This window comes from Aspergillus homomorphus (genome assembly GCF_003184865.1).
Source record: "Aspergillus homomorphus CBS 101889 unplaced genomic scaffold BO97scaffold_49, whole genome shotgun sequence".
Classification (NCBI taxonomy): domain Eukaryota; kingdom Fungi; phylum Ascomycota; class Eurotiomycetes; order Eurotiales; family Aspergillaceae; genus Aspergillus; species Aspergillus homomorphus.
The window spans coordinates 186,480-210,686 of record NW_020291935.1 but is presented as its reverse complement, the minus strand read 5'-3'; the positions used below and the strand labels follow the sequence as shown (position 1 = coordinate 210,686).

The 24,207-nt window shown below is 22.9% G+C and overlaps 5 protein-coding genes across 5 annotated transcripts; 3 read left to right on the top strand and 2 right to left on the bottom strand.

Moving 5' to 3' along the window:
• The first annotated feature begins 3,766 nt into the window (after window positions 1–3,766).
• On the top strand, window positions 3,767–4,924 carry BO97DRAFT_408386 (uracil phosphoribosyltransferase). The gene is made up of 4 exons (XM_025695852.1): window positions 3,767–4,009; window positions 4,089–4,447; window positions 4,496–4,667; window positions 4,719–4,924. The coding sequence occupies exons 1-4, from the start codon at window positions 3,855–3,857 to the stop codon at window positions 4,768–4,770; spliced, it is 738 nt and encodes a 245-aa protein (XP_025547560.1). The 5' UTR covers window positions 3,767–3,854; the 3' UTR covers window positions 4,771–4,924.
• On the bottom strand, window positions 4,735–5,603 carry BO97DRAFT_408385 (transcription elongation factor 1 family protein). Its single transcript, XM_025695851.1, has 4 exons — window positions 5,509–5,603; window positions 5,400–5,444; window positions 5,208–5,346; window positions 4,735–5,145 (listed from the first exon to the last, which is right to left on the bottom strand). Exons 1-4 carry the CDS (start codon window positions 5,509–5,511, stop codon window positions 4,952–4,954), a joined length of 381 nt encoding a protein of 126 aa, XP_025547559.1. The 5' UTR covers window positions 5,512–5,603; the 3' UTR covers window positions 4,735–4,951.
• A 670-nt stretch (window positions 5,604–6,273) lies between these two features.
• On the top strand, window positions 6,274–7,569 carry rps1 (40S ribosomal protein eS1). The gene is made up of 5 exons (XM_025695850.1): window positions 6,274–6,398; window positions 6,482–6,566; window positions 6,615–6,640; window positions 6,755–7,256; window positions 7,314–7,569. Exons 1-5 carry the CDS (start codon window positions 6,385–6,387, stop codon window positions 7,455–7,457), a joined length of 771 nt encoding a protein of 256 aa, XP_025547558.1. The 5' UTR covers window positions 6,274–6,384; the 3' UTR covers window positions 7,458–7,569.
• A 277-nt stretch (window positions 7,570–7,846) lies between these two features.
• Window positions 7,847–10,119, top strand: BO97DRAFT_480654 (purine-nucleoside phosphorylase; the record flags this gene model as incomplete). Its single annotated transcript, XM_025700766.1, has 10 exons — window positions 7,847–7,897; window positions 8,015–8,023; window positions 8,421–8,489; window positions 8,592–8,937; window positions 8,997–9,075; window positions 9,138–9,217; window positions 9,308–9,372; window positions 9,434–9,633; window positions 9,679–9,958; window positions 10,011–10,119. 10 exons carry the CDS (start codon window positions 7,847–7,849, stop codon window positions 10,047–10,049), a joined length of 1,218 nt encoding a protein of 405 aa, XP_025547557.1. The 3' UTR covers window positions 10,050–10,119.
• BO97DRAFT_460794 (Fcf2 domain-containing protein) lies at window positions 10,101–11,234 on the bottom strand (the record flags this gene model as incomplete). The annotated part of the gene is made up of 3 exons (XM_025699352.1): window positions 10,101–10,590; window positions 10,817–10,973; window positions 11,059–11,234. The coding sequence occupies 3 exons, from the start codon at window positions 11,232–11,234 to the stop codon at window positions 10,216–10,218; spliced, it is 708 nt and encodes a 235-aa protein (XP_025547556.1). The 3' UTR covers window positions 10,101–10,215.
• Between the last annotated feature and the right edge of the window lie 12,973 nt (window positions 11,235–24,207).

The window sequence follows — 24,207 nt, the reverse complement described above, 5'->3', positions numbered from 1 at the left end:
TTAAAAATAAGAATAATTAAATATTTATAATTATTAATAAATTTATAAAATATATTAGTATAATTAAAGAATAGTCTATTTTAAAAATAGGTAAATAAAGAATTATTATTATATATTATTTTTAAAAATATAATTAAAATCTTTTAAAAATCTTTATTTTTAATTATAATATTTACTTTATATTCTTTTTTTAAAAAGATTTTTTTATATCTTAAATTTTACTAGTTCTATTCTACTATTTTATATTAATAAATAAATAATTAATTAAGATATATAATCTAAATTATTAAGATAATAATATATTATATTATAATATAATAAAAATTATAATCTTCTACTATTTTTTTAATTATTTTAATAATTAATTCTATTTTAAATATTATAATAAATAAATTATTTTATTAATAATTTTTTATTATAGATCTCTGATAGCCTTAATATTTTATTAAAGAAATCTTAAATTATTTCTAATTATTTAAAGATAAATTTATTATTATTCCTAAAAATACTAGTATAACTAATTATTTCAAAAATATAGTTTTAAAATATTTAAAGATTAAAGTTATTATTTCTTTAGATTATTAAAATATTTTTATTAAGTAAAATAAAGGAGATTCTTAATATTTTTAAAAAATCTTTATTATTAAGAATAATACTAGTTAAGATTTTTTATTATATTTTAATATTAAAAAAACCCTTAAGTTTATAATTATTTATACAAAAAAATATATAAAATATAAAATTATAATTACATATTAGTAATATATATATTTATATATATATAAAAAATATATTATTTCTATTATAAAAAATATATTATTTCTATTATTAAAAATACTAAGATTAAGTTAATATAATAATATATTAATTTATTTTATATATTCTTTAATATTTTTATTATATTATTATTTATATATATAGTATTATTCTACAAGAATATTAATTTTATTAAACTAGTATATATAATAAATCTTAGTTTATTTAAAAATTCTATTATTCTGTTTTTTTACTATTTTTTATACTATTCTAGTAGAAGACTTCTTAGATCTCTGAATTTTAAGTATTACTAAGAATTCTTCCTAATTTAATCTTTTTACTTATTTACTTCTTGACTTAAGCCATCAACTACTGTAATAACAGCTTTATAAAAAAACTTTCTTTTTAGATAACTTTATAAATACTATATCTTTCTACTTATCTTATACTATAATCTTTTAGAATTAAATAACTTTATTATTTATGAAATATTTCTATTAAACAAAATAAAAAGATATTCTAGATATTGTTAAAAAATATTTATTATTAGATTAATACTACTTAAGATTTTATATTATATTTTAATATTGAAAACTTTTGAAGTTTATAGTTATTTACATTAAAATTATATAATATAAAATATAAATATATATTTTCAAAATTAATATTTTAATATACTTATATATGATATATATATATCATATATTAATTCTGTGATAAAAATTTAAAATTTTAGTAATATATTATTATATTATTATATCTTTTATTATTACTATTCTTAGATATTTTATATATAACTTTTTTCTTTAGAATTATAGATTATCTATTTAATTATTCTAAATATCTACTTTAAATCTATTTTTATAATACTATTTTAATTCTTTTATGTTATTTATAAGATATTTTCTGATAGAATATTCAATTATTTTATTTAGAGTAGCTAACGGTTAAAAAACAGGTTAAAAACTGAATATTAAAAAAATATATTTAGACTAATTAAAATCTGTATATTCTTATTTTTAAATTAGAATCTAATAAATATATATTATATATATTTATATTATATTTATATTATAGTCTAGTACAGCTAGATCATATTTAATATATAATTAATTAATTTTAGATTTTCTTTTATAATAATTCACAACTGTCTAGTATTTTACTATATTAAATAAATAATATATTAAAAATAAATTAATTTATAATATATATATTTAGTTTATAATATATTTATTTATAATATATTTTTATAATTATTAATTCTTATAAAATATTTTAATTACTAGCTGTATTTTTTAACTATTACTATTAACCTAACCTGGCTGCTAGCTACTCTAATTTTATTCTTTAGAAAAAAATATATGATTCTATATAAATATATTGTTTTGATAAGATATATTATAAAACTTATTACTAAGTATTTTCTGTCCTAATTTAAATATATTTTATTTATAAGATATATAAAATTATCAAAAATATTTGATAAATAATCTAATCTATCAATTTTTAAAAATATTAAAATTTCTAATTATTGTCAAGGTGCAGGCTGGTGGAAGTAGTAGGTATAGTAGTTCAGGCTGGCAGGTCTCAATAATAGTTCTCTTGATTCTTAATAGCTACTCAGGTCAGGTTATCCTTAGGTTTATAGACAAGATAAAGCTCAGAGAGCTACAACAGGATCAGGGATAGAGTAGCTAACAGCCAGGTCAGGTTAATAGTAATAGTTAAAAAATATAACTAGTAATTAAAATATTTTATAAAAATTAATAATTATAAACTAAATATTTATATTATAAATTAAATCTATTTTTAGTATAATATAAACCTAATATAATAAAATACTAGATAATTAAAAATTATTATAAAAAAATCTAGAATTAATTAATTATATATTAAATATAATTTAAGTATACTAGACTGTAATATAGATATAATATATATATATAATATATATATTTATTAGATTTTAACTTAAAAATAAGAATATATAGATTTTAATTAGTTTAAATATATTTTTTTAATATTCAGTTTTTAACCTGTTTTTTAACTGTTAGCTACTCTAGTCAGGGATAAGTCAGGAGGTTAGGTAGGCTGTACGTCACGTGTAAGGCGGTCAGGAACAGCAGTATACCTGGGTGGGCAGGGTAAGCAGGGTAGACAGGGTGCTCTAAGTCTGCACTGTGACAATTATAATATATTATTTTTTTATATTTAATCTAATTTTCTAATTAAGAAACATATATTATTTCTTTATATACTTATTAATATATATATTATTTTATAAAATATTAAACCTATTAAACTAGTATATATAATAATTCTTAGTTTATATAAGAATTTTATTATCTTATTTTTTATGATCTTCTATATTATTCAATAAACAATTTTTAGATTTTTAGAATTTAATTATTCTTAAGGTTTCTCTTCTAAATTAATCTTTATATTTATTTACCTCTTAGATTTTGCTATTAACTACTATAATAATATTCAAATTATTAAACCTTATAATCTAGGTTAAGAATTTATTTTGCATATATTTAATTCTTTAGAGTTTAATTTGACTTATATAAATAATATTTGATAAAATTATTATTGATTAAATAATATTAATAATTGTAGTTTATTTAATTAACATTTATTATTATTTTTATAAGGTCTCCTGTACTAATATAAGCTGAATTAGGCCGAATAGGCCCCTGTATCTGATATAATCAATTATTTCTATTATATTAATTATTGTTAGAGATTTCTCTAGGATTACTAGTTAAAACATTAAGATGAATAATCATTATTTTATCCTACAGTTTTTACGAATAATCAGTATAGTTTCAAAATTAAATAATATTAATTATTTTTTAGGGAAAAAAACCCATTCTATTTAAAATATTTTAATTAAATAACATAATATAAGAATATCAAACTGTACTGTTCCCCTTGCATGTTTCTCACACTAGCCTAGTACTGTATATTAACTACTCAAACCAGTAGCAACAAAGGCCCACTGCGGACACGAAGACACACCCCAGCCGTGGGCTTTTAGGATCTTTGCTCTCTCTCCGAACTTCATAATTCTGGGTAACCCGTTCACCACAGACAAAATGGGCAAACCGGAATCCGCTCCTTCTCCCGCTCAAGGTGTAGGCCCTTTCTACAGGCCGGAGGACGAGAAGCCCACAGCAACTGTGTCCAAGGATATATCTTATGAGAATGTCCATGTCTTACCCCAGACCCCTCAACTTATCGCCCTTCTGACGTAAGATATAGTATTCGAGATGACTCTGTTTCCGGGGCATCGCATTTGTTACATGCTATGGCGGGCTGACTCTTTATAGCATGATCAGAGACAAGAAGACCAGCCGTGCCGACTTCATATTTTATTCTAACAGGATAATCCGCCTTCTCGTCGAAGAAGGCCTCAATCATTTACCGGTGGTTGAGCAATCTGTCACCACACCCGTAGGGCGTGTTTATCTTGGAGTTAGATTCGAGGGCAAAATCTGTGGCGTTTCTATCATGAGGGCAGGAGAAGCGATGGAGCAAGGCTTGAGGGACTGCTGTCGATCCGTCCGTATTGGAAAGATATTGATCCAGAGGGATGAGGAGACCTGCAAACCGAAACTCTTTTATGAGAAGCTCCCAACTGATATTTGCAACCGCTGGGTACTTCTGTTGGATCCTATGTTTGCCACAGGTAGGTCATGAAAACACGACATGTTTGAACTAAACTGATGGTTTCTAGGTGGCTCAGCAACACTCGCGGTTGAGATTCTGAAGGCCAAGGGTGTTCCAGAAGACCGTATCCTCTTTCTAAATCTTATCGCAAGTCCCTCAGGAGTTGCAGACTTTGCAAAACGTTTTCCTAGACTCAGGGTTGTGACTGCATTTATAGACCAAGGCTTGGACGAGAGAAAGTAAGCACTGCGTATCCTTTCGAGTCCGACATCATCGCTGACCACTATCAGGTATATCATCCCGGGCCTTGGTGACTTTGGTGATCGATATTATACGTTGTGATCGGGGGCTCGTACTCCGATAAAAGATTTTGAGGTGCCTGGGCTATATCGATCTATTCTCTTTAAATACCATTACATTTATCATGCCTATTCCGGTGGAATGGAGGTGTCAATAGAGTCATCTAAAGTTTAGCAATGCAGATTTGGCCATAACTCATACTCTGCCAATTGCTCTAGGCACGTCAGTAATCATCAGTGTATTCATCACCAACGTCCGCATCATCAGCATCAAAGTTCCGAGCACCGGGTGAAACGACAGACTCATTCGAGTGTCGGACACGGGCATCACTTTCTTGATAATCATGTGCAGTGTCCTTTGCAACCGCGTCACAGGCATCAACCCAGTCGGAGTACACATCAACAGCGGCAGAGAGATCTAGATCGTCGGTTAAGAAGGCTCGGCATACTTGACGGATGCTGCGCGAAATGCAGACTCACAATTGATCCCTGTTTGGAACCTTTGCCCGCACACCTTGCAGGTAAGGTTTCCCAAACCAAGCTTTTTGTCTAGCTTCACTATGATCGAGTTTTCGTGGTTGCAAAAGAGGCATGCAAACGTTGTGGGCAGTGGTTCCTTCTGTCGCCAGGTTAATACATTGATGGCTACAGGTTCTCAGCTTAACCAATCACCTTTCTGGTTTGTTGGGGCTGCCTGCTCGACTTCTTCCGCTTACCCTAAGTCATAGGTCGAGTGTCAGCCTGGTGGACAATGATAGTTTCATGTAAACAGAAAACATACCATGATTTAGATTCCTTTGTATTTCACTGAGGTGATTGAAGCCAGGAAATATGCATCAGCTCAATCCTGATTAATTGTTCATGGGTGGTGATCTGATGTCAGCACCCGAGAACAAGAAACGCTGTAATACTTCAATACTGCCGCCCGCTTATATGTTTTCGGTACGGGTATAATACGCATGCAGCTGGCCGCAAGAAAGACGCCACTTCGCCTACGCGGCGCCGCCCGGTTTGGGTAATCCATAATTGAAACATATCCGGGATGAATGCATAAAGCCTGAGGTAAGACGATGTGGCCGGGGTTAGTCTACCAGGTCTACCAGATACCATGTGACTCCACCTAGTGTGACACAGATTGTATCCTGGGTTATGTATTGTAGGTATGAGCAGTTCCAACAATGGCTCTAGAAGGCAATGGCATGCTTGAAGATTATATGTCAACCTAGAAAATGTTCTTCACAGTGCAAAATAAGTGAGGGCGTTATAAATGCACAGGCCAAGTGTACGAACTCAATTATAAGTATTCGACTACAAAGAGTGATGTATGAGTTACTTTGCTTACTCCTGGTTTACAGTCACCTGTGCACTCAACTTAAAGAGTATAAGCCTACCGCGAAGACACCAGTGACACGTGATATTCAGTGCAAATAACCAATCATAAGCCGTATCATACCTGTTTGTGGGGGCTGATATTATGTAATTTGGTGATAGGGCCGACGGCTCGCTTAGCTGACTTTTCTGTGGGATTTGGATTTCTACACTTTTCCGCGATCGAGCAGCAAGCCAGCGACAATCGAATCGACTCCCTCCACCAGAGCGCTTGGTGTGATATTCCAGTCTGTCTTCAACTGTTGCGGGATAGACCTGAGTCGCAATAATGGCCGTCGGAAAGTATGCCAAATTACGTCCCTTCTGCCAACATACCGGACATAAGACTATGCTTTGCAACGTTCAGTAACTGATTTACCTGATAGGAACAAGCGCTTGTCGAAGGGCAAGAAGGGCATCAAGAAGAGGACTGTTGATCCCTTCTCCAGAAAGGACGAGTACTCCTTGAAGGTAGGCTTGCTGATAGGTTACATTGTGGACTTGACTGACCATCATTAGGCTCCTTCAACTTTCCAAATCAGAGAGTATGCCGCCGCCCCAACGCTCCAGTTTCTGCTTGCCTCTGCGATTTGATCTCGTGCAAACTTTTCCTACTGAATTCGGCTATTCGGCAAACTTACTAATTGGCTACCATGAAGTGTTGGAAAGACCCTTGTCAACCGTACCAGCGGCTTGAAGAACGCGAACGACTCGCTTAAGGGCCGCATCGTCGAGGTCTCCCTTGCCGATCTGCAGAACGACGAAGACCATGCCTTCCGCAAGGTCAAGCTCCGTGTCGACGAGATCCAGGGAAAGAACTGTCTGACCAACTTCCACGGACTGGACTTCACTACCGATAAGCTCCGTTCCCTCGTGCGCAAGTGGCAGTCCTTGATCGAGGCCAATGTCACGGTCAAGACCACTGATGACTATCTTCTCCGTCTGTTCGCCATCGCTTTCACCAAGAGACGCCCCAACCAGATCAAGAAGACCACATACGCCCGCTCCTCCCAGATCCGTGCCATCCGCAAGAAGATGACGGAGATCATTCAACGCGAAGCCGCCAGCTGCTCTCTCGCCCAGCTGACTACCAAGCTGATTCCCGAAGTCATTGGCCGTGAGATTGAGAAGGCTACCCAGGGCATCTACCCTCTGCAGAACGTTAGTCAAAAGTGACTCAGTATCAGCGTCGCCCTTGATTCACTAACTTTAATCTAGGTCCACATCCGCAAGGTCAAGCTCCTGAAGTCCCCCAAGTTCGACCTCGGTGCGCTGCTTAACCTGCACGGGGAGTCTACGACTGATGACAAGGGCCACAAGGTTGAGAGGGAGTTCAAGGAAACGGTTCTCGAAAGCGTTTAAGGTTGTCATCACTCGCTGATCCTGGATGCTGTTTCCTCCTGTCATCTTAAGTTAACCGTGTCACTATTTCAATCATGACAAAAATGAGTTAAAATCTGTATTACAATCAGCCGATGAACCGTATCTTCCATCTATCACTCAACGATTTATTTGAAGTAAACATTCGATTCAGTACATCCCTATTCTGGTCGATAAATTATGCTTTTGACGCAAGCACTGCTCTTTGTAAAGAATAACTGATGTTGTTCTAGAAGTATCGTACCTGATAACTAATCATTCAATTATGGTACGTATGTTTTTGGCAGCACGCATCCTTACTGTACTATGCACAAAACCACGTTGGTAGCGATGCTTGTACCAGTAGATTGGACCATTATGTCTGGAGAAACATGGACTCGATTGTGACGAAAAACCGGGGAAATCGGTTTGTCCCGGTCAGTGTGAGTTTCCCATAAGAAGCTGCAGTTGTTGCACATCGCGCTGTGTCTGATCCTATGACAGCAATGATTGATCGCGCTGCTAGTCGACATGCAAGTCATGATATTGATATTTAGTAGACTCCGGGTGTAAGTGATATGAATTTGAACCCGAAGCTCTTATGACTATATACCATAATCTGGGCTCTATCGCATAACTTACTGTGGCACTTGATGTATTTGCTCGATGTCCTGGTAAAATATCATCAAATCAGAACGTTATGAGTTATGCAAACATAATGACTTGCTCGCTTCTCTAGTACCTGTTAGCTATCTAGCCAGCAGTAACTTGGCAGGAACTTAGGACGTTCCTTTCTGATACATTGCCTGGGGAAACATCATGATCCCGACACCTACAACTCGTACAAAAGGACCAGTCGTGTTTTCCTCATCTACGTATTAAGTATATTAGAACCTGAGGTTGCCAGGGCACAACAAGCCGGGCCTGGAGTCGTAGTTACAAGAGCTAGTGAATAATGTTTAGCAGTTCCTTGATACATCAGTCCGTGAGACTGGTAGTTGCGATACGGCCAAGATCATTCCGGTTCAAGAGACGGTACGCCCCATCTGAGAATGAGGAGACGTGACGATCATTAACTATGCTCCATGAATAATTAGCTAGTTAGTTGGTTGATTGGCTAACTAGTTAACATTGTAGCACATGACTAATCCAGTGCGAGTTGGTCGGCTATCTAGTCTATACCATTTTGCTAAGCTTGTCCAACCTTTATCCCTCTTATTCACGCCTCGTCGTCACAGACTTACAGCAGCCCAGATTCCCTTATCACTCGAGAACATGGCACAAACTTCCAACACTCCGTCAGTACTGGAGCAAGCGCATGAAGCGGTCACTTTCCTACGAAATCACTTGCCATCCTCATTACAAGCTCCTCGCATTGCCATAATTTGTGGCTCTGGCCTAGGAGGGCTCGCCAACACGATTGATAGCGAGCCACGTGCCGATTTCGACTACACATCAATCCCTAATTTTCCACATCTTACAGGTACTCCTCTAACTAACAAGCTTTTGAATGTTGTAGCTCAGGGCTTATATTGTTCCAAGTTGCCGGGCACGCAGGAAAGCTGGTCTTCGGAAGCCTAAACGGCCAGGTCCCTACAGTTTTGATGGTCGGCCGGGCTCAGTGAGAGACAATCTTGAACACATTCTTCGATAAATGGCCAGCTTGCTAATAATTTCCAAAAGTTATTACGAAGGCCATACTATTGACCGAGTAACATTCCCCATACGCGTTTTCAAGCTACTAGGCATCCATGCAATAATCTGTTAGTTTCTCTCTTGACCCACCGAGGCATGAAAGTGTGGGAGAAGTGATGGAGCTTGGTTATTGATATTTACACGCTCTGAGGGTGTAGTGACCAACGCTGCGGGGGGGTTGAACCCAGACTATATGGTAGGAGACATTGTGTTATTGAACGACGTAAGAACAGGCACCCTTATTTGCCCCCTTGGATATTTGGCTTGTTCTGATACGTATGCAGCATGTATTCCTTCCCGGATTGGGAGGTATCCATCCTCTAAGGGGACCTAATGCCGAAGAGTTCGGTCCTCGATTCCCTCCTCTATCGGATGCCTATGATCTTGATTTGCGTCGCCAGGTTCACAAAGCCTGGGCTACCCTGGATATATCGGGTAACAGAAGTTTGCATGAAGGTGTATATGCCTTCGTTGGTGGACCAAGGTGAGTACAAGACCCAAAATTCTGCAACACAGCTAAGAAGGATAGTTATGAAACTAGAGCAGAATGTCGTATGCTTCACAGGATAGGCGCAGACCTGGTTGGCATGTCCACAGTTCCAGAAATTGTTGTTGCGAGACATTGCGGCATACGAGTCCTAGCGTTCAGTCTAGTGACAAATAGAGCTGTTCTTGATCCTGTCCCTCGAGGTGATAATGATCTCCTCGACGGAAAGGAAGCTAGGGAGCTGGGTGCAATCATGCAGGAAGGGAAGGCGGATCACCAAGAAGTCCTCGACGCCGGGCACTCTGCAGCAATAGACATGCAGGTATGCATCTTCCCTCTTTCACCAGATTGACAGTCAATGACATGTTTCGCAGAGGTTGGTGATGAAGACGGTTGCGTTGGGTTTAAGCTGACCGACAGTCGGTAACCGTACGGTTTCAGGACAGAGAAGCCTGCCTGAAGAGCGCACTAGAAAACTCGAGCCAACTCCTAGACTGATAAGCCTGGAGTAATATCAAGTATACAATAGCCACGAGTTACCCTTCAGATGAGCAGGTAGCGTGAAGCCACCAAACCATGCTACTTCCCTCTAAAATTTCTTTTCGAGCGCAAGTTTTTGTAGAATGCCTTCTTACCACTTTGTTTAGCGCTCTGGATATTCCTATAATTAGCCTCAAAGCGTTTCGACTCCTTCTCGATTGCCAATGCTTCATCCACGAATGTCTTCTTTCGGTCCCTTTTCGCGATACGACCGCTGAAGAACTCGGTGGGTCCTTCGACGACAGTACCGATTTGAGAGTATGTGGGAATCTGTGATTTGCCGTTTTCTTTTTTATAATGCCTTTTGGGATCCAAGACTGAGCGCATCCGAAGAAGTTGGAGGTCTCTTCTTAGCTCTGCCGTGAGTTCGGTCTTGGGAAGGTTGAACCAATCCTTGCCTGCCGTAGGTTTCGTCTAACAACCGGGGAGATTAGCTTCTAATCCCATACCTCCGTCATAAGGAATATGCAAGTGGAAGAAACCGATGCTCAGAGTAACTATGAAACAGATAAAGGCTCTCATTCATACAGCGCAGCCCAGTACGGGATGATAAGCTGTATCAAGCGCTTACGCGAAATGATTTTCCTCATTGCAAGACAAAGATAGAAGCCGAACGACGGCAGGGGCCAAAAACTCTTACCTTATACTTAGTTGATTCTGCGAGTCGGCTCGACTGTGGAGTTTGCAAAGCGTTGGCGACTGCATGGGGTAATAACTTGCCAGTGTCGACCAACGCAAGGTCAGCCTGTGCACGCACATACGGCTCGACGACTGAACCGCCTGAAAGGTTTGATGTTCTACAGAACGCAGATTAGCCTTCCTTCCATGTAGGAAGTATAATTTCATGGATGAGAAGATGGAACACACCTGATCGAGCTTGACTGAGGAAGTTTAGCCGGGATCTCAACTGATTTAGACCCTTCTCTGATGTTGATGTCAGGACAGCGCAACCGGTCTTCAGCTTCAAGCAGGAGCTGCTCAATCTCCCGATCCGTCAAGCTAGTCCCATCGTGCAACGCTGGGAGAACATCTAGTTTCGAGCATCCTGCCCCTGTCATGGTCCTGGAGACTGAGGTTTGGAAGTCGGCCTTTGACCTAGACTGATATAGCAGGGCGAGACTGGAAGGAGATAGCATGCCTATCAAGTTGAAAATTTTAACAAGAGCATGGTATTTATGGGAGAGGAGAAATTAGCTATTTTGGCACTTTGGAAATTAGTCGGCTAATATGAGGATTTTTTCAGTGGGACCCGCAGTAGGGTCCACAGGGGATTGGTTCACTGGCCAGTATGTTACACTGTATTATTACATTCCTTGTCGTTCCACCAACCCACCCACACCCCTGACAGGTAAGGGAAATTGTTAGGAAATTGTTATTCCCAGGCCGTGTATCACTATTCTCAAGCCTCTAATAATATAGGATAAGGCGGTAAGATTCGGGCGTTAGCCTAACTAGGATGATGTATTAGCTGTCCTATTTAAATCTATATATACATATAACTACTTCTAAAAACCGGCAGAATTAGTCTTACTTAGCAACTCTCTGCCCGGGTAATATAATCAGTAAGCGAGTGGTGCATGTAAGTAAACAGTGCAGAGCTGTATTTAATATTAAATGTAGATCATTTAAACTTATATATTATAATAATAAGAATACTTAAAAATTCTAAATAAATATATTATAGAAGTAAATATATTAATTTTTTTATAAATCTTATTTAAGAATATCTATATCTTTTTTTGAAAAGATTATTCTAGAAAAAAATATTAAAAATATACTATACCCCTTTATACCAAATTTTATTGAACTTTAAATGAAAAATTCTTTATATAAATATTGATATATAGCTATATAAAATTATATAGAATAATATCTAGAATTAGTAGAGATATAAGAAAATAAAGATTACTATTTTATATAGGAAATTATCATAGTGCAGGTTTAGAACACCCTGTCTATTTTATCTACTCTATCTACTTTATCTATTTTAATTATTCTATTTATCTTATTTACTCTATCTACCTAAATATACTACTAATCTCAACTATTTAATATATAATATATAATTTATCTAATCTTATAACTTATTCTTAACCCTATTATAACTCTTTAAGTTATATTTTATTTATAATTTAAAAATAGCTTAATCTAAGTAAGTAGTTAAGAATTAAAAAATTATAATTAAAATCTATTAACTTAAATTATTATATTTATTACTTCTATTAATCTATATCTTAATATTATATAACTTTTATTTTTAAAATAACAGCCTAAAAAGATACTAGTAATCCTATAATTTTTTATAATTCTAAATATATTAAAAGAGTTTACTTAGTATATTAATAAATACTCTAAAGAATAGTTTAATTATTATAATTAAATTTATACTTATACTATAAAGATACAGAACCAGTTAAACATAAAAAAAATATTTTTTATTTTTTAAATTAATTAAGTCTAATAAAAAAAATTAGAATAATCTAGTAACTTATTAAAACTACTACTACTAAGAAATTATCTTTAAAAAAAACTAAATTATAATTAAATATACTAAAGTTATTTAGATTATTATTTTTATAATAAATATTCTAATCTAGATTTCTAAATTTATTACTAAAAAACTATTAGCTATTCTAATAAAAATAATTATATTAATTAATTTTAAATCTTTTATCTCTATTCTTTTCTCTAAGTATATATCTAATTTTAATAAATTTAAAAATATTTAAAAAGATTTTTTTACTTTATTTTTTAAATTAAGAATAAATTAATTATTAATATTAACTATTTCCTAACTGCTAAGACTTATATTATTTATATTATTAATTATTTATCTGGATTTATTTATATTTAAATATTACTTTATATCTATAATAAATATTATTAAACCCAGGATTATACTAATATTTTAAAATTATTTAAATAAGGTTTTAGAAATTTAAATAATATTTATAATATTTATAATAAACTATATTATCTGAATTAGAAAAATAAAAAGTTTATTAGATTTTTTATTAAATTCTAGTATTTAATTATAAAAGCTAAGATATTAAATATAATTTTATTATTTATATTAAAATAAATTATTAATTAAAAATTTAAAATTATACTGCTTTACTATAATTCTTTAAATCTAAATTATTTTTATTTTAAATTTATTATCTTTTTATAAGGTTTAGAGAATAAATAAGTTTTTATATTTAATAAGAATTAAAATTATTTCTAGAGATCTTCTATTAATACTATTTAATATATTATTAAAAACTAGTATAAATTCTAGAATAAAAACTCTATAAGAAGACTAGTAATCTTTAATTATAATTTTATAAATTTATTTATCTTCTATTACTTATTACTATACTCTAAATTTACTTATAAAAATTATAGTAAAAATTATTATTATAAATTAAATTATTACCTAATTAGAGACTATCTGGAACTTAATATATATATTTTATATATAATATCTATATACCTATTATTATTAAGCTCCTGTATTTATTTATCTTTCTAATATTATTTATTCTTCTAGTAATTTATAGAAACAGTTTCTAGTAAAATAATCTACTTTTAGATTCTCTAAGTATTATAACCCTACTTCCAGCTCCAGCCAGAATGCCTTTACCCCCTGGTGTAAAGGGAAAAGGTCAGCTAGGTGTAGAATCAAAGTACTGGTATTATATAGATATAGACTAATTCTTGTTTTTCTAGTATATAGCAAAATCTAGATATTTAAAATATAGATTTTATTAAATTATTAATATTATATCTATTTTATAAATAAAATATAAGTATTCTATTATAATAACTATTTAATTATATAAATTAATTATAATAATTTAATTTATTCTTAAAAGCAGCTGTTCTTAAATATAAAATAATAATATAATACTATTAGTTTAATAATTAAATTAATTATTTTTATAAATATAATAACTAAATTAATTATTTTTATAAATATAATAATTAATAGTAGAAAATAATAATACTAATTTATATTAAATTAATATATTTTAAATAGTATTTTTCTATTTTAAAAATATAATATTATTTCTATTATAATAATAATAATTTTTTTATATTTTTTTTTCTTTTATTTTATTAATATTAGGATTTTCTAGATTTTATTATTTTCTATTATAAAATACTTATTTTTAAACTGTTTTTATTAATAAATATTTACTAATAAATATTTATTAAAATATATATAAATATTATTTTATATTTTTTATTACTTAGTAATACTAAGAAATTGATAAATAAGTATAAAATTTATTATTTATTATAATAATTATATATATAAATTATTATTTCTTATCTATAATATTTCCTAATCTAAAAATCTTATTTTATTTAAAATATTTTAAAAACTTTAGTAAAATAATTTGATATAAAAATAAATAAATTCTTTAAATCTAATTATCATTTCAATATAATATTAAATATAAAATATTATTAATATATTAATCAAAAAATTTAAGTAATTATATTATAAATTATAGCCGGAATACTTAAAAATATTAAAAAATAATTAATAATTTTTAAATAATTTAATTTTTTTTAATATAATAATAATAAAGAATAAGATCTTATTATTTATAAATTATATAATTTTATTATATATGCTTTTATTTTAATATTTATTATAATTAAATTAAATTTTATTATATTTTTATATTTTAAATTAGAGATAATTATAAATTTCTAGTATTTTTATTAGATAATATTAATTATTTATTTTAAATTTATATTATTATTTTTTATTTAAATATTATAATTACTAAAATTATATATTATTTTATTAATAAAATAAAATAAAAAAATTATAATTAATAAAATAAAATAAAGTTTTTTTTATTTAAATTATATATAATTTATAAATATTTTTTTATTTTAATAATATTTTACTAGTAGTAATATCTTATTATATAATTTTTTTATTATTATTATTAAATAGATATTAATTATATTTATATCTTAAATTATATAGTAAATATAGCTATAGTCTAGTTAAATATAATATATTATTATTTTATATTTTTTTATAACTGTATACTCTGGGTTTTATATTATATTAGTTTATTATTAGTTTTTATATATATTATATATATATCTACAACTTTAATAGCTGGATCTAATTAAAATAAGAAAGTATATTAAGAAGACTAATATTATTAGTAAATACTATATTAAATATAATATTTTCTTAATTTAATAAGAAAAATAGAAGTATTCTATTATATTTTTATTTTTTATTAAAAAGAAATTATTAAGTACTAGGCTACTAATATCTAAAAATATAAAAATTAAAAAAAAATTATTATTAATAATATTTATATTATATTATCTAATTTTACTATTATTTTAAAAGTAAACGATATAAATATTATATAATAACTTATTTATTATTTAATTTTTTTTTAAACTTTATTTTTTTAAATTTATATATTTTTTATAAAATATTTATTAAGTTTCTATTTATTAATTATTAATTATATTCTAAAAATTATTTTTTTATATTATAAAATAGAATTAATTATCTTATAATATTAGATTATTTGATATTTATTTTATTTTCTATTTATTATTATTATCTAAATTAAATAGAAGTAATATTTTAATTTTAATTTTTTTAATTTTTTAAGAATCTCGAAGAAAAATATGAAAAATATTATATAAATAATTATATTTTATTAATAAATATAAATAAAATATTTATTTTCTAATTATATTTATAATTTAAAATAATTTAATAAATTTAAATATTAATTTATAAACTGTCTTTTTAAACTTTAGATTTTTAATAAATAATTTAATTAAATTATTTTTTTTTAAAAAAAATAGAATATTATAATAATTATTATAATAAAATATTTATTTTTTAATAATATTTTACTAATTTTATTATAAATTTTTCTAAAAATTATTAAGTTTTTTGAATTTTTTTATAATAAATAATATCTTTATTATTATAAAATTATTTTTAATTTATAGTTAAAACTCTAGTATATAATTTATAAAAATTTTAAAAAAATTATCTTAATATATTTTTATAATTATTATAAATAAATTTAATTTTAACTAGTATATTAATCTAGTAATCTTAATTTTTTATAATAAAATATTTTAAATAATATTTTAAGATTTAATTCATTTTTCTTAATTTAGTTATTAATTTAAAAATAAAATATTATTAATAATCTTCTTTTTATTTTAATTTAGAAATAGAGATTAAATTAAAATTAATTAATAAATATAAATTTTTTATTAGTAATATTCTAATTTTTTAATTTTAAAAATAATGACTTTATATTATATAATATCTAAATTCTTAAATTATAATTATTTAATTAAAATTTTTAAATCTTTATTAATTTTATTATTATAAATATTCTTAGTTTTATTAATTTATTTTATTATTAAAATGTTAATAATTTAGATTAGATTTAATATATAAATTATAGTTTAATTAGTTAATTCTATAATAATATATTTTATAAAATTATTTAATATTATATAAATACTAGATTTAAGTCTTTTTTCTAAAAATATTTTATTATATTTAAATTATAAATTTTTTTAAATACTATTAAATAATAGACTAAATAAGTATAAAATATTTATATAATATTATTATTATAATTATTATTTATTATATTAAAAAATCTAGATAAAATATTAATAGATTTAGTTTTTTCTAATTTATATTTAATAATAAAATTATAAGATATTAATTTTATATATTAATATATTTAGTATTTATTTTATTATAATTAATTTATAAAAGCTTAGAGATTTATATAATTTAATAAGATTTTAATAATATATTAAACTTTTTGTAAATATTAATATTAGTATTTAAATAAGTAAATAATAATAAATAATTTTTAATTTAGAATTATTTAATTTAATTTTATTTTAATAAATTTTCTTAATTAAATAATAATTATATAAAACTAATTTATTAATTTTAATTATATAAAAATTTTATTATTCTTTAATTATAGATATTAGTTTTAATTTAGATTAGTAATTTAAAATTAAAAAAATAAAGTAATAATACTCTTTCAAATATATTAATAAATTATTAAAATACTAGTTATTTATTAAATCTAAGATAATATAAATTAGATTTTTTTATTATTTTAATTATTTTTTAATAAATTAATTAGAGGTAAGGTAAGTAATAAAAAATTATAAATAAATTATTAATAAATATTATAGAATCTAAGAAAAATCTATATTTTATAAAAGTTTTTTAGTAATAATTAGAAAATAATAATATTTATTTATTAAAATTTTATAGTAATATCTTAGAAAGATATTATATAATTAAAAAACTTAATTTAGGTCTAGAGTAGCTAACAGCCAGGTCAGGTTAATAATAATAGTTAAAAAATACAGTTAACAGTTAAAGTACTTTATAAGAATTAATAATTGTAAAAATACCTTATAAATAAATATATTATAAGCTAAATATATATATTATAAACTAAATCTATTTTAAATATATTATATATATAATATAGTAAAATACTAGACAATTAAAAGTTACTATAAAAAAAACCTAAAACTAATTAGTTATATATTAAATACAGTCTAGCTGTACTAGACTATAATATATATAATATATATATATATATATAATATATTTATTAGATTTTAAATTAGAAATAAGGATATATAGATTTCAATTAGTCTAAATATATTTTTTTAATATTCAGTTTTTAACCTGTTTTTTAACTGTTAGCTACTCTATTTAGGTCTAGAAGAAAAAATATTTTAAAACTTTAATATATAAATTTATTTTTTTAATCAGCTTAGAACTTATGTAATATAGTTAATATATTTAGATTTTATTATTAAAAAAATAAGAATATCATCTAGATAAATAATATAAATAATATTAAGAATATTATATAATATAAAATAAATATAATTTTAAAAAAAAACAGAAATATTAATTAGACTAAATAATATAATTAAATATTTAAAATAGTTATAACATATTTAAAATATAATTTTTTACTTATCTTTTTTCTTAATATAAATTTAATAATAAATATTTTATATATTAATTTTATTAAAATATTTATATTCTATAAGATAATTAAGAATTTTTATAATAAATAAAAAAATATTATAATTTTTAATTCTAATTTTATTAAAATTATAATAATCTATATAAAAATATAAATTTTTATTTTTTTAAATATAAATAAGATAAATAATTCTATAAAGTTTTTAGATAATTAAATTCTTTTATTTTTTAAATTTTTATTAATATATTACTCTAAAACTAATAATTTTTTTTAGATAAAAGATAAATAAAATTAAATAAAAATTCTTTATTATTAATAATATTAATAATATAATTATTTTTATTATAATTAAATAATATTTTAAACTAGTTAAAAAAATATTCCAAAAATTCTAAAATTTTATTAAAATATTATTATTTTCGAAATATTTTAATATTTTATTTTTTATAAATAATTATAACTTCTTAAGTAACTTAATTAAAATATATATATAAATATAATTTTAATATATTTTAATAAATTTTTAGAAATATAATTTTTATATATTATTAAATTTAAATTATTATATCTTATTTTATAAACTTAAATAAATTTTATAATTATTAATAATAATTATAAATAATAAAATAAGAGTATTATTAAAATTATAATAAATTTTTATATAAACTCTAGTAAACTATTATTAAATTTTTTTAAATTAATTATTTTTATAAAGATATTCTATATTTTATAATTAAAAATTATTTTATTATTAATAACCTTTAAATTTAGAGATTATAGTAAAGTTTTTATAAAAGAAATATTATATAAACTAGATATTAATAATAGTATATTTAATATTAATATTTATATCTATAAATATTTTATTAATATTTAATATTTATATAAATATCAAGAATTTATTAATTATATTTATTTTAAAAAATTAAATTAAGGGAAAAAATAAAATTCTAGTTTTAATTAATTTTTTAAATTATTTTCTTTAATATATAATCTCTAGATTTAATTAAATTTTTTATTTTTTTAGAGTATTAATTTATAAGATATTTAATATTATTATATAAATAATAATATAATTATTTTTAAATTTAATTAAAAATATAAAATTTTAGAGACTATTATATTTTTTTATTAAAATAGAATTATTTTTATATTATATTTAAACTTTTTTATTTTTATTTCTATTTCTATTACATAAATATAGATTTTAATAATAAATAATAAATAATATTATTTTATTATATTTTTTAGATAATTAATAAATATATTCTTTATTATATTAGTTAAAATCAGAAAATAGTTTAATAAAAAAATAAAATCTTATTTTTTTTTATTATTTTAGAAAAGTACTATTTTAGTATATTAAAATAAATATAAAATTTATATAAATCTTAATTATTTTATTATTATATTAAATTAATTTATTATATTTAATTTAAATATAATAATATTTCTTATAAAAAAAGTTTATTTAAGAAAAAAAATTATAAATAGTTAATAAACTTTTTTTTATTTTAAAAATAATTTTTTAAGATATTCTTGTTATTTTTATTAATAAATAATACTTATATAATTAATAACTTTAAGAATTTTTTAATAATTAATATTAAATTTAGAAATTATTTTTTAAAAATTATAATTTAGAATATAAAACTATTTTTATTACTTCTAGATATTAAAAAATAATTTAAATTAAAAAAATTCTTAATTTTAATATCTAATTTTAAAATTACTTAAAGATAATAAAGTCTTTTATTAATAATCTAATATAAAATTAATATTATATTATTAAATTTCTTATTTTAATTTAATAGTTTACTACTATAATTTTTAATAATTTTAAAATTTATTAATAATATTTTATATTATAGTAAAATCCTTTATTAATTAATTATATATAATTAAAATAAAAGATTTAATATTTAAAGAAAAATTTTTAATTTTAAATTATTTTTAGAATATAATTATTAAAATAATATCCTGTATTTTTTTTATAAATAATTAAAAAAAAATTAGAATTATAAAAAGAAAAAATTAATTAGATATAAAATTAAAGTATTAATATTATATAAATATAGATTAATTTTTATTTTTTTAGTATATAATAAAATCTAGATATTTGAAATACAGATTTTATTAAATTATCAATATTATAATCATTTTATAATTAAGATATAGGTATTCTATTACAGTAATTATTTAGTTATACAGGTTAACTATAACACCCGGACCCTAATAAATAGTTAAAAGAAGTAAGCCTACTTTAAGCTACTGATAAGTTAAATTCCTGGTATAATTATATATTATTTCTAGAGCCGCTATTAGAGGACTCCCTGTTAAAAAAAATTTTAAAAAATTAACTTAATAATTACTTCTATTAATCTAAATCTCTGAGACTAGAATATTCTGATATATATTATAATTAATACTAGATATTTAATATCTAGAGTAATAAATAAAAGCTAAATTAAAACTTATTAATTAATTTTATATTTTCTAAAGATTTATAAAATAATTATAAGATTTAATAATTAGTAAAAAGAATTAGATTATATTATATATTATATCTAAATAACCCTGAAGATATATAGTTATATTAAAAAAGATATATTTTTTTTAATTATTTAATTTATATTTTATCTAATTATTTTTAGACTTCTATAACTAAATATTTATAATTTATAAATAAAGTTTATAAAATATACTTTCTAGTTTATTACCTTATATTATTAAATTTATTATAATATATTTTTAAGATCTTTAAAAATCTATATATTATATAATATTTCTTTAAGAATATACTCTGGGAATATTATTATATTAATAATTTTAAAAAAATATTTATTTTATTTTAGTAATAGCCTATACTATTTATATCTACTAGGAATATTTTATATTTATTATGTTTATAATATAGATTAATAAAGCTCCAGAAAATACTAATAAATCTAAAAAATCTATATTACCTAAAAATTTAATAAATTTATAAATATTTTTTTTAAAAAAGCTAAGAAATTATTACTATATTAAAATTATAATTATATAATATTTTTAAGAAAAAATCATCTTTATTTAATTTTTTATATAATATATCCTAGAAGAAGTTACAGATTCTTTAGAAATAATTAATAAATAATTTAAAAAGAATTTATTTATTCTAGTTTATTACCAGTAGTATTACTTATATTATTTATTAAAAAATTTAAAAATAATTTATAATTTTATATAAATTACCAGGTTTTAAATACTATTTTTATTAAAAACTAATATTTATTTTTATTTATAAAAAAATTCTAAATAACCTAAAGAAAATAAAATATTTTATTAATATTTTTATTATTAGTATCTTTAATAATATTAAGATTAAAAAAAACTAAAAATATTTAATTATTTTTTAAATTTATTTAAAATTTTATAAAATATTAATAATATTATTTAGGTTTACTAGAATCTCTATTATATTCTAATATTATATTAATAATATTTTAAAAAATTATCTAGATATCTTTTATATTATATATTTAAATAATATCTTAATCTATAGCTGTATCTAATCTAAATATTCTAAATATATTTATTAAATTTTATAGAAGTTATAAGAAGTTAAATTATATATTAAATTATTAAAATATAAATTTATAATATCTGAAACTAAGTTTCTAGATCTATTTATAAATTATAATAAATTTTAAATAGATTCTTAAAAGATTTAGATAATAGCTTAATAATAATTTTAATTTATATAATAAATATATAAACTTTTCTAGACTTTAATAATTTTTATAAATAATTTATTTAGAATTTCTTTAAATTAATAATTTTATTTATATACTTAATTAAGAAAAATATTATATTTAATTAATTTTTAGTCTACTAAGAAGTATTTAATAATTTAAAAAATATTTTTATTAAAATATTAATATTATAATTTTTTAATTAGATCTAGAATATTATTTTAGAAATTAATATTCTTAATTATATTTCTAGAGATATATTATCTTAGTATAAAAATAATAAAATATTATATTTCATTATATACTTTTTTAAGAAATACTCTTTAACTAAGTATAATTATAAAATTTATAATAAAAGATTATATTTATTATTATCTACTATTTTAAAGAATAATACTTTAAATTTAAAAAACTTTTATTTTTAAACTGGATTATTATAGACTACTATAATCTAGAATACTTTATATTTATTAAATTATTAAATTATTACTAGATTTAATAATCTAAATTCTTATTCTATTTCTACTTTAAGATTATATATAGATTAGATAAATATAAAATTAAGTTTAATAATCTAACTAGAAAATTAAAAAATCTTGTTAATAAAAATATTTATAATATCAGAGTTATATTATTCTAAAAAAATCTAGATTTAAAATTATTAACTTTATTAGAAAATTTATAAAAAATTTTTATAAATAATAAATATAATTCTACTATAAAATTAGAAGACGAGAAACTTTTTATATTAATTAAATATAAATTTTTTTAAGAATTAAAAAAGAAAATATTAGTACTAATTATTAGAAGCTAATAAAATATTATTTTTAAAAATAAATAAAATTTTATATTATCTCTAGAGATATAAGCTAATTTATATATTATATATAAATAAAATAAATAAATTTATAATACTTAAAAATTCTAATTATTAGTAAAAAATACTACCCAGAAATATTATTAATATTATAAAAAAAACCTTTTATTCTATAAAAACTATTTATAAATATCTAATAATAAGTAGATTAAGATTAATTTAATATAATTAATCTATAATAAATCTACTTTTGTATATTTTAAAAAAGTTTATATATATAAGTTTTTAGTCTAAAAATATTATTAACTTAATATCTACTATTATATAAATTAATAAACAAAGAATTATTATATATATTAATAGATTATATCTTCTTAAGAAATTAAATAAGAAATTCTAAAATTATTATTTATTTTTAAATAAGTTTAATAAAATATATTTATAAATTTTATTATATATTTACTAGAGAGCTAGAGCTATAATATTATATTAATTATTATTAATTATTTAATAAAAATAAAGTATTTAATTTTCTATAATTTAATTATTAATACTATTATTATTATAATAATATATATATAATATATATAGAAGTTATATAATTTATTATAATTAATTTTTTTTAATAAAGATTTTTAGTTTATTTTAGAATTTTAAAAATATATAATTCAATAATTAGATATTACGAGTAAACTTTCTATTATATATTATTTTAAAACTAATAATTAAATAAAATAAATTAATATTATACTTAAATAATATTATATATATATATAAACTATTTATAAAATAATTAAAACTAATAATTATTAATAATTAAATTTATATTAAATATAATTTATTTGATTATAATTAAGATAATTCTATTCTTTATAAACTATAGATTTTATTTATATTTAAAATTTAAGCTAATTCCTGTTATTAATAATTTTATTATTTAAAATATAAACTAGTTTATTATAAAAATATAAACTATTATTAAATTTATTAAAATAAAGATAATTACTATTTAAATCTAATATATAAAATAAATTAACCAGAAATATAAATTTATTAAAAAATTTAAAAAAATTCAAAAGTATAATTAAATATAATTAAATATATATTATATTAAAATCCTAAAATTAAATAAAAAAATTTAATTAGAATATCTTAGAACTATATAAAATTAAAAAATTATTAATTTATATATATATTTAATTAACTCTATTATAAAAAATAAGAATATATTTTATATTTAATATTAATTTTTTAATTTCTATTAATAAATATTTCTTATTTAAATAATATTAACTATTATTACTATATATAAAAGTTAATAAATTTAAAAAATTAAAAATTAAATTTTTTTTAATTTTATATAAAATTATAGAAAACACAGCTACTCTTAATTAATTTATATAATAAAATAAATTAAATATTTAAATCTAATAATTAA